Source organism: Plasmodium coatneyi, chromosome 12 (assembly GCF_001680005.1).
Source record: "Plasmodium coatneyi strain Hackeri chromosome 12, complete sequence".
In the NCBI taxonomy this organism is placed as follows: domain Eukaryota; phylum Apicomplexa; class Aconoidasida; order Haemosporida; family Plasmodiidae; genus Plasmodium; species Plasmodium coatneyi.
Window position 1 is genome coordinate 1,358,697 of NC_033567.1, and position 18,618 is coordinate 1,377,314.

General features: G+C 37.6%; 5 protein-coding genes across 5 annotated transcripts; 3 read left to right on the forward strand and 2 right to left on the reverse strand.

Moving 5' to 3' along the window:
- Positions 1-920: 920 nt before the first annotated feature.
- Positions 921-1,961, reverse strand: PCOAH_00039730 (Uncharacterized protein; the record flags this gene model as incomplete). Its single annotated transcript, XM_020060761.1, has 1 exon — positions 921-1,961. One exon carries the CDS (start codon positions 1,959-1,961, stop codon positions 921-923), a length of 1,041 nt encoding a protein of 346 aa, XP_019917055.1.
- Positions 1,962-4,310: 2,349 nt separating this feature from the next.
- PCOAH_00039740 (Uncharacterized protein) lies at positions 4,311-5,489 on the forward strand (the record flags this gene model as incomplete). Its single annotated transcript, XM_020060762.1, has 1 exon — positions 4,311-5,489. One exon carries the CDS (start codon positions 4,311-4,313, stop codon positions 5,487-5,489), a length of 1,179 nt encoding a protein of 392 aa, XP_019916894.1.
- Positions 5,490-6,801: 1,312 nt separating this feature from the next.
- Positions 6,802-8,559, reverse strand: PCOAH_00039750 (Uncharacterized protein; the record flags this gene model as incomplete). Its single annotated transcript, XM_020060763.1, has 1 exon — positions 6,802-8,559. One exon carries the CDS (start codon positions 8,557-8,559, stop codon positions 6,802-6,804), a length of 1,758 nt encoding a protein of 585 aa, XP_019916589.1.
- A 2,655-nt stretch (positions 8,560-11,214) lies between these two features.
- On the forward strand, positions 11,215-13,515 carry PCOAH_00039760 (Uncharacterized protein; the record flags this gene model as incomplete). Its single annotated transcript, XM_020060764.1, has 3 exons — positions 11,215-11,588; positions 11,802-11,961; positions 12,160-13,515. The coding sequence occupies 3 exons, from the start codon at positions 11,215-11,217 to the stop codon at positions 13,513-13,515; spliced, it is 1,890 nt and encodes a 629-aa protein (XP_019916429.1).
- Positions 13,516-14,782: 1,267 nt separating this feature from the next.
- PCOAH_00039770 (ATPase) lies at positions 14,783-17,686 on the forward strand (the record flags this gene model as incomplete). The annotated part of the gene is made up of 1 exon (XM_020060765.1): positions 14,783-17,686. One exon carries the CDS (start codon positions 14,783-14,785, stop codon positions 17,684-17,686), a length of 2,904 nt encoding a protein of 967 aa, XP_019916137.1.
- Between the last annotated feature and the right edge of the window lie 932 nt (positions 17,687-18,618).

Consider the following 18,618-nt stretch of genomic DNA (forward strand, 5'->3'; position numbering starts at 1 on the left):
GAACTGAGGACTTACGTAATCTCGTTATTTTCGAATTTCATAAAAATAAATTCTCCAAAGGGAGACTTCTGTGCACATTATTTTTTTTTTCCTTTATTCCCTTTTGCATGTGCACAAAATGAAAAGTGGATCACTTGAATAATTATTTTATTTTAGTGGAATAAAATTTGAATAAAAGCTGACCTTTAAGGTGCCATTTTAAAAAACGTTTCTACAATGGTTCCTTTTATGATGGAAAGGAAAATTGAAAAGCAAAATGTGCATCAGGGTTAAAAGGCGCATTTTGACAAATCGTACATACAACGGAAGGTTGAACATGCATATATATGTTGCGTTGTGGAAGAAGCAAAAAAAAGCACTAATCGAAGCAGCATAAAGCGAGTTGACATGTAAAAACTCCATGCCTGTTCCGTTTCTGCGCGAATTGTACATAGGTAGATATATATATATATACAAATACACACACCGAATGTGCGTTTAAATTAAGTGCCTCACGCCCGCGCAAATATATTTATGCGTATGTAAACAACCACAACGAGGGGGGAAAAGGCTTCCCCCTTCGCCCATAAATTCGGGAACACATAAGAATGCATAAACCATTTAAGTGGACAATCCATTTGTCGAATACAAACTGGAAAGGCACAAAAGTGGAGAAGCTTAAATGTTCAGGCGGTTTGCATGAAAAAGGTATGCCCCCGTGCCACCGTGCACACCCCTCTACCAACCGGCACCCCGCATGAACATAAGAAGCAAACTTTTTAAATATGATGTCTTAACAAAATTGTTACAAAAAAAGGTGGGGAAAAGAAAAAACAAAATGGAATCGCACAACGCGAAAAATAAGACGATATGCATACAAGCACTTCTTGAAACGTTCCTTGGTGCGCTAATCCCGCTTCGCACAGGTACGATAATATTCCTTATAGGTAAGGTTTTCCCTTTTTACGCCTCAACTTTTTGCGTGGCTGGGCAGCGGTGTGCAGAGGGTTACCGCCAAAACACACGTTTGATAAATTATCGAGAAACATCCTTTCCTGCTTGGTCATTTCATCTTCGTTAATTGTAAAGTTTAAATAATTTAATTTTTTGGCCTTTCCCAAGGAAGCGATAGTGGGAAGCTCGTACTTGTATTTACAATTCTCTCCGTTTATTTTCTTTTTACTTTTTTTTATGTAAGACCGATTGCCGCGTGGTTGTGCAGCATCGCAGCTGTGGCACATGTCGAAATATATCGGATTGTTATAAGCCCCATTTAACATTGTTTTTTTTTTCCTAAGTAGAATACTTTTTTTAAAAGTGCACTTCTTTTTTGGAGAAGAATTTTTCAATTTTGCTGGCTTTTTTCCTTTTCCTTTTTTATTCAACGTGTTAGAATGCTCACGTCCACTGCCACCAGTTTTGTAATTTAGTGAAGCAGCCGCCTTGTTGAATTCGGGAGTGACATACAGACCTACACCTTCCACATGGGAATTATACACATTTCTAGGTTTTGGGAGGTACCGTTTTTTTAATATTCCATCGGGGAAAATCCTCGCGGGTGCCTCCACTGCGTCGCTTGTTATAACGGTGATTTTGGGGGGGCCTCTACTCTGCTCCTTTGATCGTTCTCGAGGCTTCTCTCTCGATTTTTCGTCTCTTTGTTGCATTCGTTCTGGTTTGTGCGCCCTCTGTTCTTCCTGTTCGTCTTCTCGCTCTTCCTCAGTTTCGCCCGCTTCGCCCATCTTGTCTATCTCCGGGCCAACATCCTCTTCCCAGTCGAAGTCCCCCTCCGCGTGATTAACCTTTTCCCGCTTCCTTCCTATTCTATGCGTAGTATTTTTCACCCTTATTGGGCGCAAGTATCCCCTCTCTATTGAAAAGTCCTCATAACCAGCATCGTCACGCACTGGCGAGCTTTTCTTTTTATAATATTTAAAAACGCCGCTAAAGTATATTTCTCCCCTTCTGACAGATTTGCTCATTTTTGTAAAAAAAAGGAAAAAAAATTCAAAAATTTAATTTTAAATCTGTTAAAAAATTAACAATAGGGTAAAAAACACACGCATCAATTATGACACTAAAAGGAAGAAAAAAAAAAATACATATATATATTTTCCTGTCCTGAGGTAAAGACGAATGTATATGCTAATTTCTTACATATAAAAAGCATGACAACTTTACTTGACGTTAAAAATGCAGAAAAAATTCTTAAAACAAAACAATGAACAGAACTAAGGTGGGAAAATGCATATTCTTACTTAAATTGTATAATGGTGCAATAGACCTTATCATTTTGTCCCCTTTATCCAATTATTAAAATATGGACCAAAGGAAAAACTTATGGATTGATTAACACACCGGATCTTAAATTGGGAGGTATAAATTTTCTTATTTTAATGTAACATTGTTTGGAGCAGTCTACAAATGCGAACAAGCAAAATAACGCCCCTTTGCTTTGACATAGTGACGAGCTCCGCCGATGGGTCCTCACAAATTTGGTTAATTCTTCTTAACCACGCCGTTCAGCAGATAGCAGATCACACACCTTTTTAATGATGAAATGGGTTTAAAAAAAAAAAAAAATAAAAAACTACGAAAGGCACATGTTAAGTTTTAGGACAAACTCAAAATATCAGCAGTATACTAGACAGTACTACAGAATTCGTGGAAGAAGAAAATGGTGCACGTATTGTTCCCGTGATTTCTGTCACAGAAAGAGTTAAATCCGCTTTTGCATATTAAGGCATATTGTGGCACGATTACACAAGGAAATGTTAAAAATTGCCCTTCATAGAAAGGCTCAATTGAATGTGCATATGCAGTCTTTTTAAACATGAAATAGGAATGATAAATTTACGTGTGCAATTCTGCTATGACATACTTCGCATGATAAAAAAAAAAAAAATAGATAAATAAATAAACGTTATAAAATCTTTCTCAAATTGTTTATATAAACGCAAGGAATTGGAAATTAAAAAACATTTCAGTAAAATGGGGAAAATAAAAATTGCAAAAAGGAAAAAAGTCAACAGCTTGGTGCGTACATATTTTAAAAGTACATGTAGACCTAAAATAAAATTTAAAGAAATAGGATAAAAATGTATACCTTTTGATGAATGGGCGCTTTCATCTTTTTTGCAACTATTTTATTCGCGCAAATTTCATATGTTCAACTTAAACAAGTTTTATCACATGAGGATGTCGTCCAAGAAGGGATTCCTTCTGTTTCAAGAATAAGTCTTACAACATAGGATGTAACAAAGAAAAGGAACGAACATAAGGGGATAAAACGCCTTTAAGTATGTAGAAATGTGTAGACGTCCATACAAAACGTACTTATGCATGGCAGAGCGTTTTGAACCTCACGCTTGTGTCACCTGCATGTTCGCGCGCGTATACACATGAGCCCATGCACATTGTGCCACTTCTGCACACACAAAAAAAAAAAAGAAAAGAAGCAAAACAGGAAAGACTGGTAAAAATAGTAAAAACAATGTGCTGTTTCGTAGCATTAACCGTAAAACGAGTGAAACACGATTTTTTCCTTCCCTTGAGCTTGTGTTAAGCCATCGCGAAAAGGATTATAGCATGTACACACTTTTGATTAAGTCTTAAAATAACGTTTCTGCAGAAAGCCAAAAGTAATAGGAATAATTTTCGCCATTTAAAAAAAAAAAAAAAAAAAAAAAAAAAAACAGCCATTGAGTACCACTTTTAAGCATTAACTAGGAGTGTAAAAATATACACACGTCAGGAAAAAAAAAAAATAAAAACAGCTACTTGTCCTTTTTACCTGCACTGTTCAGGTGAAAAAGAAAAAAAGATCTTTCGAACTTTTCGATAATCAAAACTGGCATTTTCACTCAAAAAAAAAAAAAAAGACAGCTATAAAAGCATGCGTTGTAACTTTTTTTTGTTGTTGTTTTTTTTCCCATAAGATGCTCTATTTTTATTAAAATAATTATTTTTTGTTTCGTGAAACTTTAATTTGTGTCAATAAATTTAGAGGCTGGAAAAAAAAAACACTCCTAAGAAAATTATGTTGCTTCGTTAAAGTTGTAAATGTGTAAATATTAATTCCCTGCACACGTTTGTTTTTTCTCTTTTGCTCTTCCCTCTTGTTCCTCACTGTTCGATGCGGTTGTCATCCCCAATTGGACAAAATTCCTTTCCCTCAAAATAAGCAGCTGTTTTGCGCCATTTCGCTCATCCACCTTTTTAGCAGCATTCTGTATATCCTCACGTGCAATTTCGGCTATATGTGCTACGCATTGCCCCCCTCCCCCTATTTTTAACAAATTACTCGTGTGACATTTTCTCACCGCGCAAACATGACGAATGTTGTAGAATGTACCTTCAAAACCCCGCCCGAAACTGCAAAAGCCCCAGAGAATGCCGTCATCTGGAACGCATTTCAATACTGTGATGAAAAAGGATGGTATTCACTAACGAACCATGATGAGATAACGCTCAGACCTACTGCCTTCAGTGACGGAAGAATTAAATTTCTGCCTCAACTAGAAAAAATCCCAGAAGAATTTGAATCCGTTTTGTGTGGAAAGTATGATGCTAAAGCGTGGGGAAAGGATGATTGTAACATAGTTATTGAAGGTGATAAGGACGTGCATATAAGCCTTCCAGGGTTGCAAGAAAAAATAAATTACAACCACAGAGAAAGATTCCCTACATTCTTAAAAAATTGGAAAATTATTGTGGGTATGCTAAATGAACACATAACCGTAATACGGATAAACACAGAAACTGCAATAATTGTAAGCATAAGTGAAAAGAGCAATGTAACTGTTAAGTGTGTAGATTTTAATAACGGTTTTTTATGCGTTAATCCGCACACAAACTTGGCAATTGCATATGGCGGTTTCGCCTTGAGTGAACTTAAAAAATGTGAACTGGTTCCTAGCATCACTCACGAAGGAGCAGAATGGGGATTTTTTGTCCACCTATTTAAATGGGGACACATTATTATACCAAAAGATATAGAGATTAAATTACCATCTCCAGGATTAAAGCTAATTGGAAAAAAAATAGACACCGTGGCGATTATTTCCCTTCCGCCAAACATATATATACACGTAAAAATTGATGGACCAAAATGTATAAGAAAATTAGAGTACGGACAGGACTACAGCATAACGGCAATTAAGAGTAGCGAATCGGACATTGACATTTATCTGCTCTTCGATGGACAATTAATAAAATACGAATTTTCCTTTGATACGAGACTAAACAAGGTAGGGAAAGGAAGATCCATTAATTATGCCAAATTGAAGTGTACAAATAAGAGCAAGGAAGTGACTTCTTTCGTTTTCCAAGCATCGGCAAATTCTAAATTGTTGTTAGATTCCAACTGTCCAACGGATAATATGGGCCACCTGCTGTGCAACCAAACCATTTCCGTCTTCGACGCGGAAACTGGCGAGTATCTCAGCCACCCACAGGGATTGAAGCTAACCGAGGTGTTCAACACGTTGTCGTACCCCCCCGAGGAGTAACGTTTTCTACCCATTCAAAAGGGTGGTACCAATTAAAAAAATTTGCGGCGTTTAAAAGGTTGGCCCCATGTTTTCCGCTCAAATACTAGCGTGCGTCTTTTTTTTTGTTTTTTTTTTTTGCGTTTCTTTCCTACTCGTTTTCTACGTTTTCCCGGCGGTGGGCCTGTGGTGTCCCCCCAACGTACGTGAATGTGCATACCCATAATTTTGCACGCACGTTGTTGTCGTTTTTTCGTCCCCCTCCCCCTTGGCGTATTTTTCATTCCGAACTTAACCACTAATCGTGTTATTCGTCAAACCCGGATTCACCCCCTTTGGCCATCTCGAAATGAATTTTTGTTTAAAAATTTTAACTGGCTACGCATAATCTGTGTGATGTGACGCGGACTGCAAGTTGTGCAAACTGGTTGTGTTTGCTCATGCTTTAGAAAAGCACATTCAGGAAAAATGAAAAAAAAATTACAGCTCTTTTTATTTTTTTTTTTTTTTTTACGACATTACAAAAAAATTAAAAGTTTAAAAAAAAAAATTTTAAATTTGTAAAGTGGAAAATGCACTCGCATACATATTCATGGGGCGAAAAAGGTGACTAAAAATTTTTACAAAACGTGCGCGCGTGTGTATATCCCTACTTAGCTAACACGCGAATATGTGCCTTACTAAATGGACAAATATTTGAAGCATAACCTTGTATTGTAGGCAATTTAAAAAAAAGCACAACATTATAATCCCCTTCCAAGCATGTGGTAAAATGTGATTATATGCGTATAATGGCACTCCCGGACGGAAGCTAATGAGAAATATTCTACTATGAGAAAATGGGCCTTATTAATACGTAAGGGGGAAGTGAAAAGAAGAGGTACGCATATTCGCGTGGGAATGGGAATTAAGTATTCAAATAGATTCTGTAAAAAAAGAAAAAAAATTAAATATAACAGAATAAACCTTCGAGGTGTCTAATGTGCAGGAAGTAAATTATAAACAAAACTCAAAAAATAGGAAATAATTATTTTTATTTTTTTTGCAAATAAATCTACGCAATTTTGTGGCACATGTTTATGCAAATACTGGGGTGCTCCGTGCAATTCTTTTATTTCGCAGCACGGGCTGGCAGGCAATTAGACGTTTTACCCTTCTAAATTTTGCCGAACTTTTTTTGCAGTGGAAAATTAGGATATGAGCGTGGGAATCATTCTACGAAAGGGTTATGTGTCTCGTTCTTCTTAGCTGCCGCGACTGCAGGGGGAGGTGTATATTTTTGCTTGACCGTTTAGCGCTCCACCCTGTTGTGTACTGTGTACGCAGCGCAGACTTAGTCGAACAAATCGTCTATGGTGTAAAAAGTGGGCTTTATATTATCATTGCACTTGGTCTTTTTCTTCTTATGGTATGCGCTTCCATCTCCATCAGAGTGATCATTACGTGAGTCATTTTCCGAGCGTTTATTTTTTTTCGATTTATTATCTGCGCTTTTGCTACTTGTGTATTTTTCATTCCCCTTACTGCTACCACTCTCTTTAGCATTATCTTTATTTGAGACATTCGAAAGGGAGGAAGAAGAATCCTTCCCCTTCCCACCCGAATCTTTGCTTTTGTTCCTATCATTCGAAGAGGATTCATTAAATTGGTCTATTAAATCTTTCAAGTTATGTTTCTTGTAGTATTCTACATATTTGTAAAAATCTCTATTTTCGAGATGCTCTCTGGGAATATTTAATTCTTTAAAGTTTTGATTTTCAAGGATCTTCTTAATATCATCATTTTTGTTTTTACGTAAGGAGTTAAAATATTCTATACATGCCTTGACATCGCTATCTCTTTTTTTATCCATTTCGAGGTAGCCTATAGTTTTATTCATTTTTTTGGCGTTCGAATCATTCATGTTATTAAACATGATTGTTTTTCTTTTCACATTTCCACTTTCGACAACAGTTCCGAATTTGTCGTTATACTTTTCCGGTCTCTGCATATCATGATAATTGCTGTTGCTTCCGTATACCTTGTTGTCTTTGTTCCAATAATTTGCCTGTGCGTTCGTGTGGGAATAGTTTGGTTGGTAGTTCTTGACATAATTCCCGTTATAAAAGTTGTTGTTCTCTCGTGAATATCCACCCATGGGGTTACCGACCCTGCCGTTATTGTGTCCACCGCTCATATAGGAGTTACCATAGTCGTTGTTCCCCTTGTTCATGTAGTTCATTTGGCCATAGTTGTTGTTAGAATTCCTCATGTAATCGTTTTGGAACTTATCATTTGAGTAGGGCATGTAATTCATATTCGCATTATACATATTGTTATTTGGTTTAGAGAATTTTTTTCGATAATCCTCATTTGAATATTTTGAATCCGGTATGTATCCGTGTGTCTTATCTTCATTAAACAGTTTGTTTTTCATTCTTTCTCCGTTCGGATCTTCCTCTCTGTCATTCTCCCTATCGTCTTCAAAGCTGCCATTGTTATGGATGATCCCATTTTCGACTTCACTCTGTGCTTCCTCTCCATTGGGACTTTCTTCGCAATTTTCCTTGGCGCTATTCCCCGAGGAGGGGTTCGCGTCTTTCCTATTTTTCTTTAATCTTAAGCATTTGAACATATTCGCGAGGAGGCCACGGTGTTTTTTTTTTTGATTCCGTTGCGGGCTGGGATGGGCACTTTGACTTAAGGCAAAATGTGCACTACTGTACTGCGAAAGGTTCACACGGCTACACAAAAAGCATTGCACGTATGAACAGTCAATGTTTGTGAGGTTCCTGCTGTTGCACTGGTAGCAAACGAGAATAATAACTCTTCGTCCTATGCTATCGTGGGGCACTAGAGCGTTTACCACATGGCACTTAGGGCAGGCTCTATACACAGCACTACTCTCACAGGAAAAAACCGATAGGCATTTATAGCATCTAGCGTTTTTGTAAGAAATGTTTTCAAAGGAAATTGCCAAGTTCTCTAGCCCAGCAACCGAGTCGAGAATACCATCTGGGTTTAGCAAAAAAAAAGTTGTATACTTTTCTTTGTGCGCTCTACTCGAATCGTCTATGCATATGCGCTTTTCTTTTAGAGTGCTAATATCCATATAAGGCACGGGGGGATTTACATGGAGAGGGTAGCAAAATGGGGGATAGCAAAATGGATGGCATCAAAACACTCAGGGTGGTCCTTCCACGCATGTAGGTGCGTGCATTGCCAAGGAACGTGCACAACACACAGTCATGTGGCTAATACACAGCAGGTACATACGCAAATGCCCTCACTAAGAATAAGAGCAACGTTCGAGAGCAACTAACTAGTACATATTATATGTACCTGTGAGTGCAATCCACATGGAATTTAGAAAACAGCTAAAAATTACTTTCCGCGTTATCGTAATTTTGCAGAATTTATTTTTTAATAGCATCGCGGAGTTGCTTTGTGAAGTAAAAAAGTAAAATTATCAAATGATTAAATGATTAAATAAATAAAATAATAAAAAAAAAATTACTCATTTATGAAAATGACAATTGTAATAGCAACAGTCGAGAATTGTTCTGAAACAGATTCACATGAATCACAAAAGTTGCTTCATAAAAGATTAGGCACCCCAAGTGCTACAACTATTAGTTAGAATTGATGCACGACACGAAAATTGCGGCTGGCGTGTGAGCTTTGTGCACAAGTAGAGATTATAAACGCGTATAGAATATATACGCGCATATATTCTATACGCGTTTATACATATTTTTTGTTGTACCTGTTTTGCGCGTTTGCCCCCTCTGTGCGATTCCATTCCTTCCTTTTCTAAACTGCTATATTCTGTTATGTGTTATGTTCTTTTTTTTTTTTTCCTTCGCCAAATGGTATAAAGTGGCACTTTCTTGATATACTTTTTCTCATCACTGTAAATGCGCATGAAATGAGTGCTGCTTAAGCCAATTCTGTCATTCCTTAATATCATTTTTTTGTGGCTACATTGCTATTCACTCGCGCGATGTACAAACACAAATTGAAAAATGTATAGCATGAGGAATCTCGACTTGTTCTATTGTACAGCAGAGCAAATATCTTTACAACAATTTTTTTTTCCTTCTTTTTTTTTTTTTTTGCTCCTGCGTAAAAACCAAAAAAAAGATTCATCTAGAAAAAAAAAAAAAAAATGTAATTTTTTTGGCACCTCAGTCGTTCTACATTGTAAAAAAATAATAAAAGAAAGGAACCAAATGTGACAAAAGAATAAAAAGGAAAAAAAGTAGTTTGTTCTCTCCTCATGTGTATAGGAAAAAAAACGCCTTAATCGCTAGCACATGGAATGTGTTGCCCCTTTTGGTAACATTTTTCCCATCTGCGCTCTTCTTCGTACTTCGTTCTGGGGGTGTGACGGGATTTTTGTCCTCCGTCGTTTTCTTACAGGTTCTTCCTTTTATGCAGTCTTCTCCTTCCCCTTTTTTTCTTCTTTTTTTCCGGAAGGGTCACAATTTTTTTTACTTCTTCAATAAGCCATTTTTGAGTGTGTGCGCAGTTGAAAAGTTGTGGCAGTACACAAAAATAGGAAGTGGTAATTTTTTGGTTTTTTTATGACCAAGTGTGTGTAAGTACAAAGGTCCAATATGCGCGAGTATCTTCAAGAAATCAGAAACAAAGGAAATATTTTCCCTTGTCTGAAACATCAACAATTGTAATATTTACTGTTCTGGTTTGGCTAATATTCACTTGTTGCCCTTTTTACCACTCCGCAAAAAGGGTTTATGTTTCCTGTCATCCCAAATTGTTCATGGAAAAATGGCGCTTAAAAGGATGGCCACGAAATATGCGTAAAAGAAGCCACACATTCTTCGTTTTACAAAAGGGATACACGGTGACAAACCATTTAGCATTAACCGGAAAGACGCCATGTGAAAGTTAAACCAAAACAGAACTGTGCGTAACTGCGCAAAGGATCCACCTTTTGACGTGCGTTTTTTTTTTTTTTTTCGCATTTTTTATGCCCTCTTAAAAACCAACAAACACACTCTCTATAAACTTATGCGTGAAAAAAGATATGTGAAAAATGATGAACACATTGGGAAAATTCAAATGGAAAGAAAAAAATTGAAAGAAGGAAAAGAGGGGGAAATTCCCTCAACGAATACTGCTAGCCATTTTGTTCTTTTCACGCAAAAAAAAAAAAAAAAAAAAAAAAAAAAAAAAAAAAATTTGCTTCAACAAACAAAATAGTTACACCCACGTGAACACTTCAAGTAGAGTGTCCCTTTTTTTGAAGCAAAAAAATTTCAGAATTGTAACCTCCAAATTGTAGCATCAAATTGTCCTCAATTTTTTTAATCGCTCCCTCCATTTAACTGTTTTACGCTCCTAAGCAAATTTTAATTTGTTTGCAATAATTCATAGGCATATGAGCAGAGCTGCTCACGAATGGTTAACCTTATTTGCGTGAATAAACGCATCCCCTTCTTTGAATGACTTAACCGGTTAATGAGTTACTTCCCCCCTGTTGCCATAACGGCATCGTGATTGTACAAATGAGTGAACCCCTCTGCTACGCAATGTGTATACTCCTACCCATGCACACAAAAAGGGGAGTGTAAAAATAGGGAAAGATACATTTGGACGTACCAGTAAATTATTGCTCCCCCAAAAAAAAATAAAAAAGAAACAAATAAAACAAATGTGAAGAACAAATTTGTACACAGCAAAGTAGCATTTAAAAAGACAAAATCAGAAAAAAAGAAAAAATCGTACGTACCACCCCGTTATAATGACTGCTCCCACTTTAAAAGCAGAGGAAGGGGATGATGAGGACGATTTAAGGAAAAAGAAAAATAACCATTTTTTTTTTTTCTCCAAAAGTGAAAAAAAGGTGACTGTGAAGAAAATCCCCAAAAGTAAAAATGACGTAGACATCAACTTTTACGAAGAAGAACCATACTTGGATGATAAAGTTAATGACGTCGATTACATCATTTTAATAATCCATGGAATAGGATCCAATGAAGAGATCATTACAAATCAGTGTGAAGATCTCAAAAATAGTTTCAAAATTGTAAAAAAAATGTGGTTTTTTGATTATCCCTTTAATATCCATTTTCACATATTCAATTGGAAGAAGTATATAATAGACGCACAGATTCAGTAATGCTTCATAGCGGTGACATTTCTGCGCCCCCCCGTCGCATCTTTAGCTCGTCTACTTGAGGTCTATGCATCCGTGTCCCATTTTTGCCTGTTCACGTGAAAAGCAAATCGGGCAGTTGTTCGAATTGTCAGAGATGCGCTTATGCTTTGTATTTATTTATTCTTTTTTTTGCGCTTCGCTGTATATCTCACTCTTCCCCTACCCCGCAGCGTCTTCAACCGGATAAACATCAACACCATGGCGGAAACCCGAAAGATCATAAACCTCTCGGCAGGGGATATCATATGCTTCCTGCACCCAAGATATGGTGATTACATAATGTCAAACCTGTACAATGATATAAACAAGGCACTAGAATCTTTAAAGAGTGTAATTTTAAAATGAGAAATGTGCGAACGTGTGTGAACTGTGTGTGGTTTTACACTACGAGGGGTTCCTCTCGAGAGTAACCCGCACACCATGCCACTGCATTATATAACACAATAGGGTAGTACATACTGCAGCAGTGCTTTCCTGCATACGCGATGACAATACCACATTACTGGTGTATATACCCACCCTGCGCAGGACCCTAGCGGAAGGTTCAAAAATTCCAAGGTCTGCCTCTTGGGTTACTCCCTCGGGAGCGCTATGGCGTACGAAATTTTGCACAATGTCAAAGTAAGAATCAGTGACAGCGATTTGAAGTACCACCTAAAGAGTAAAATCGACTACTTCTTCATGCTGGGAAGCCCCCTAAGTGCGTTACTATCATTGTACAAGCCAGATTACATAAACGAGGGGTTAAGGTTAATGGAGGGGATCAAATTTTACAACCTCTTCCATGGGTTTGATCCCGTTGCATTTAGGATAGAACCCCTCATATATCCCAAAATAAAGAACATCCCAGAACCTGTCTTGATAAATTACTGGAGAAATAATGGAGCTAGATACTGGTTTGAGTGGGATAAAAATATGCAAAATGCAAAAATAGCAATTGTCCAGAATTTAAATGATTTTACATCTGCCATCACGAATGGGTTCTACAAATTTATCGGAAAATCTGAATCGAATGAAGAAGAACAAGGTACGTTGAATAAAAACCTCTGCTACAACAAGTGCGATAATAAAAACATAAATATGTTTCTGTCAAAGGTGAAGGAAAACCAAAGAAAAATGGCTTTACAAAGAAGGAAAATGGACAGAAGGAACAGCAAGTTTAAACCCGTAAAAGATAAACCACCATCTTACACAAATGAACAGGAGTACGAAACGAAGGTTTACCAAAATGGAAACAACACGAAGGAATTTCAAAGTGATGATTATTTGTCTGCAGATAATTCAAGTTATGTGGACAGCACCAAAAGCATTTGTGCATCACAAGATTCGAATAGCTCACTTTCCTTTTTTGACCAAAATTTTAGTGACAATTCGGGTGAAGACTCACAACGGGGGAAGGCACCCACCGAGGAAGTCACAAAAAAGGGAAACACTCTCCCCCCCTACAGTGATGCTAATGCATCACATACGAGTAACAAACAGGATAGAGGAAATTCAAATAAGAAGGCGAATTCCAATAAGGCAGAAGAACTTCCCCTCCGATACGACTATCAACTACAGGAATTCATCATGGAACATTATATCTACCCCCTAGCCGTTGCAAAATCACATTTTAATTATTTCATAATAAAGGACATCTCATTTTTCATACTTAAGGAGCTACTAAACAGGACGGTAACCCTAAGCTATGAGGATTACCTAACTCAAATAGAACAGGAATATAACAACAAATCCCTAAACGAGCAAGATCATGATAAAAAGGAACGCTACTTGAAAATATCCTTCAAGGCGAGCAAATCGCTTGACGAATTTCGTAAGTATGAGAAGAATGTACAAGCCATGTCGGATCCTTTTAACATGAAAAATTTTAAAAATCTCATTTGAATATTAAACAAAAGGGAGGGTGTGATAGAAGAAACCCTGCCCTATTTTGCGTGGTCCTGTCCAATTTATATTCCACCCCCTCCACGGCACTTTTCCCTTATGTGAAGTCCATTTATGCGCTCAGTTTTAGTAGCACACATTTGTTTCCACTTTTAATAACTTCCTTGCCCCCATGAAATGGGAAGTTTCTATCCCGAGTAGGAGCTTCCATATGCTTGATTTTAAACGCACAGGCGTGTTCGTACGCATGTACATTTTCCCATGTTGGGGATATATTTACCCTCGACGAGGGTACAGCTGGGTCGGTATCATTATAGGAAGTTTCACACATGGGCTTCCCACTTGGTAACTTTCCGAATGGAAACAAAAAAAAAATTGTCTTTGCTTTGATCGTTTTAGGGGATACGAGAGGGTGGATATATGCCTTTCGGGGGGCCCTACAATGAGGAAAAAATCTCGCCATTTCTGCGCGTCCTCTGTAGGTGTATAATCACATTATTTCACCGCGTCCAGTTTTGCCTTCTGCCCGTTTGGCATCAAAACAACGTTTCAATAAATTATCATCAACTTAGCGGCACGCAATTTTCTCGTTCTACCAACGGAAACTGGCAGAGGGAGCATCATACATGTCCCCTTTTTTTATTCCGCGGCTTCCAATTAGCAAAATGAAAAACTGTCCATTCATTACGCATGCGAGGGAATCTTTAACTTACATGCCACGAGCGCAGTTTTTTTTTCCCCCCCTCCTGTAAAGCGCCGCAGCTATGGAGCAACCTTCGTTCAACAAAAGTGATAAGCACGCTTGGCAACTTGATTATATGTGACTGCTGCCTGTTTGCAATTTTTTTTTTTCTAAAGTTTGCCATTCGTAAAGTTGTAGGTAATTTTTTTTTTTTTTTTTTTTTTTCTTACCTTTTGAAGGCTCCCATGGTGCTGACGCTCCGACTGCATTTTTTGACAATTTTTTTTTAAATTTTCCGTTTGAATGCAACAATGTAGGAAGCAAAATAGCGGACCGGTTTAAAAAAAAAAAATAAAATAAAATAAAATAAACTACAATTTTTTAAGAATTATCATTGAGAGAGGCAAAGAGGAGATGATTCCTACTGCGATTTTATCCTTTTGAAGAAAGAGGGGCCCCTTTTCTTCTTCTGTTTCCCGGAATGGTCAAGCCGACTGGCCAATTTGTTCATTCGATTGAACGATTTGATGCGGACAGGATTTCCCCATCCTGGTCACCACCCCATTTGATTGACGCGCATCGAAAATGCTATCCACAACAATACGGAACAGAATACACAAAATAATCTCGGGCAACAAGCTCATCCTCGAAAATGAAGATAACCAAACGAACCTGAAAAACGTTGTGAACAACTGCACGCTGATAGAGAATGCCCTGCGTAGAGAATTCTTGGAGTACAGACGGCTCCCCAGGAACAAACTAAACGCCCTCATTGTCGACGTTCTGAAGAAAACGTTTGAAGGGGATGGTTTTCCCAAGGGGGGAGGTATTTCTGGGAAAGGGTTCCAGGGAAGTTGCGATGCGGGGGAGCAACACGGTCATCACGACTATCACAATCATAACAGTCATCACGATGATAAGTGGCAGCCCGGCGAGCCAGACGAACTGCCAATCCCCAACAAGGGGAAAAAAAAAAAAAAAAGGGATGAACAACTGTCCCAAGATGGAAGTAAAAAAGTCAAGAATGCCTCATTAAAAATGGGAGAGAGCAAGACAAATGAAAAGGTGAAAAAGAAAAAAAATTTAGATTTCACCTCACCAAAGGAGAAGGAAAAGTCCCAAAAGGACACTGTGAAGGAACAGAGTTACCTAGCACATAATCTCCTGAAGGACGTTAAAAAAAACATCGAAGCGGATAATACCAATTTAGCAAACTATAAGGGAATAAAAAATATCAAAAAGGACATTTTTTACAGTATAATTTACCCCCATAAATTTAGGGAGGGTAATTTCAGCACAATTATTAATATTAGCGGTATTAGTGGGTCAGGAAAAACCACATTATCGTACGCCATAGCGGGAGAATGTGACTGTCCATTTTTTTACTTGAAGCTGCCAGAATATGTAAAATATATTTCTAATGATAGTAAAAATAATAAGTTAAAGTTAATTTTTGAGCAAATAAAGAATGAGTATAATGACGCCATCCTCTGCATAGACGATATAGATGTTATCCTTTCGTCGAAGGATGATTCAACGGATCTGTATCTTTTCACATATCTGCTGAGCCTCTTTGACAACTCAAATGTTATTGTACTTTTGCTAAGTGTGAGCAAACCGTATGACAGTGTACTATACACAAAAATTAAAAAATTTATATCCATACCTATACCTACGTATGAGGATAGAGTGGAAATTCTCGAATTCATGGCGGAAGAGTTTTCCCTCACATTTGATGCAAAATATGCAGCAGCTTTAACGTATGGCTTTCATCGGGGCCACCTCTACGATATTGCAAACGAGTCAATGAATCTGTGCATATATGACCAAGTGCACGGGGGAAATTTGATCAGGATAAGGAGCGAAATGGACGTACCATCGATTGAGAGGGACTCCATTGAGGAGACCAAATCGGAGGTACTACCTCCGGGGGGTGAGGCAACCCAGGTTACAACTTCACCCCCGAATGACGCTCCCCATCCGAACGGAGAAAACATTTGCGAGGCGAACAACACGGACGTAAGCCCAAACGGAGGTGAAGAGCAAGAGTGTGACTTGAAAAGTGATACCGCCACAACGTTTTACTCCCATACACTTACCTCCAAGCAGAGGAACGAAACGAACCTGAAGAGGAAGGAATGGAGCGGAGATGCCAGCACGTACAAAGTGAAAAGACCAAAAATGAGCTGCCGAAAAGTGAATGATGAGATTATCCAGCAAAGTGTAAGAAATATTAAAAAAAAAATGATTACAGAGAATATATGTGAAGTGCCAAATATCAACTTGGACAATATTGGTTCCTTAAAAAAGATCAAAAAAGTGTTAGAGACGAAATTCATCCTACCTGTCAAATATGCAAATATTTACAAACATCTAGGGATAAATAAAAGCATGGGGATATTACTCTATGGCCCACCAGGATGTGGAAAAACGATGCTTGCAAAAGCAATAAGTAATGAAATGAAGGCGAATTTTATAGCTATAAAAGGACCCGAAATTTTGAATAAATATGTAGGGGAAAGTGAAAAAAAAGTGAGAGAAATATTTTCTTACGCATCTATTTACAAGCCTTGTCTCATCTTTTTCGACGAAATTGACAGTATTTGCATTAACAGGGCAAACAACAAAGCTGCAGCTGCATCGGATCGAATTGTAAACCAACTGCTCACCGAAATGGATGGCCTCTCCCAAAGGGAAAGTGTCTACATCATTGCTACGACGAATAGACCAGATATTATCGACAAGGCTTTGCTAAGAAGTGGGAGATTTGATCAACTCATTTACATTTCTTTACCAAAATATCAAGGACGAATTGATATTTTGAGAAAGCTATCCAAAAATATGCCCCTCCATGAGGATGTAGATTTTGCCAAAATTTCTCGCTTGACTAAGGGTTATAGTGGGGCTGACTTGTATGGAGTTCTGAGAGAAAGTGCTTTCATCGCTCTCCAGGAGTGTCGAGATAAAATTGATCTGTGCAACTCGGGTTTGTCTAGCCGTGGTGATGAAACACAGCACTTCCGCGAAGCAGATGCTTCTTGCAATTATACATCCAATGAACAACCCCCCTTTGTTAAACGGGAAAATGGGGACACTGTTACAGATGCTGGAAGTAGCAATCGTACGGCAGGCCCCTTCGATGGAGGCACAAAAGGGCCCAGTCAGTGTGCCGTGGCAACTATTGATCAAAGCGACGCGGGGGAATGCACCCAAAAGGGGAACATCTACATGGATGCTCATTTGTGTTCCCCACGTGATGATGATAACCTTTCCATGCAAAATAATCACACGTACAAAATTAACAATTTAAAAAACAAAGCCATAAGTGAGAAGGACAAAAATAACTTAATTTATGAGTTCATTCAAAGGAATAAAAACATACTTACAATTAGCCACAAGCATATTGTGATGGCGATCAAGATGGTCCCACGCAGCGTTACCAGTAAGCAGATGAAATATTACAAAGAAATAAGTAAGAAGTTCAAGTGACGATCAGGATGTTACTGAAGAGTGAGAAAGGAATGTTTTCCGTCCTTCGCTCTTTCTTGCATTATCGGAAGGATTAATAATGCTTTTCGAACGAGAGGTATACATTTGTCATCCCCATTTTGCTTTTTTTTTTTTTTTTTCTTTTCTTTTTAAATGTGCCAGTTTTTGTCCTCATAACTTCGTTCTTTCGTATACACAAACATGTGTGATATGGTAAATTATTTGTGTAATTGATACACAGTTGTTCTTTTTTTTTTTTTTTTTTTTTTGTAAGAACACTCTCTTTTTTTTTTTGCGGAGGAGAAGCGTACATTGTGATACATGTGATGTACTGTTGGGCGCTATAAATGGACAACACTGCGCGCAAAAAAAAGCAGTGTAAGCCAAGCCCTCCTTTTTATTTTGGTAGTAAGCCCCTTATTTGGATTGTTGTTGTGCTTTCCCCTTCGTTGATTCCCCCCTTTTTTTATTGTGTACTTCCCTTTTTATTTGCGTGTGTACGTTTGCCCCATTCTTTTTTTTTTTTTAATTTTAGAGGTGATAGACGGATATTTTTTTTCTTCCTTCCGTTCGTTCCTTTTCTTTCCTTCTTTACACCTTCCTTCTTTTTTTCATTCCCTTTCTTAATATTTCATTACTTTTTTTTCTTTCCTTCCATGTGTTTGTTTGAATAAGCACATAAGGAAAGAATACTCCCAACGCGGAAGCGGAAAAAGGTCCTGACATTTTTGAAGAAGTATTTATTTTAAAAAACAAAAAAAATTTATGAAGTCAAAATTTTTGTAACAATATGAATAAGCATTTTTTTTTAATCGTCAATAAAAAAAAATTTCACCAAACAAAACAAAATAAACTGCAGGAGGAAAATTTTTTTTTCTTCTGAACGTATATTGATTACACATGAACATGTAAACAATTTAATACAGAACAAA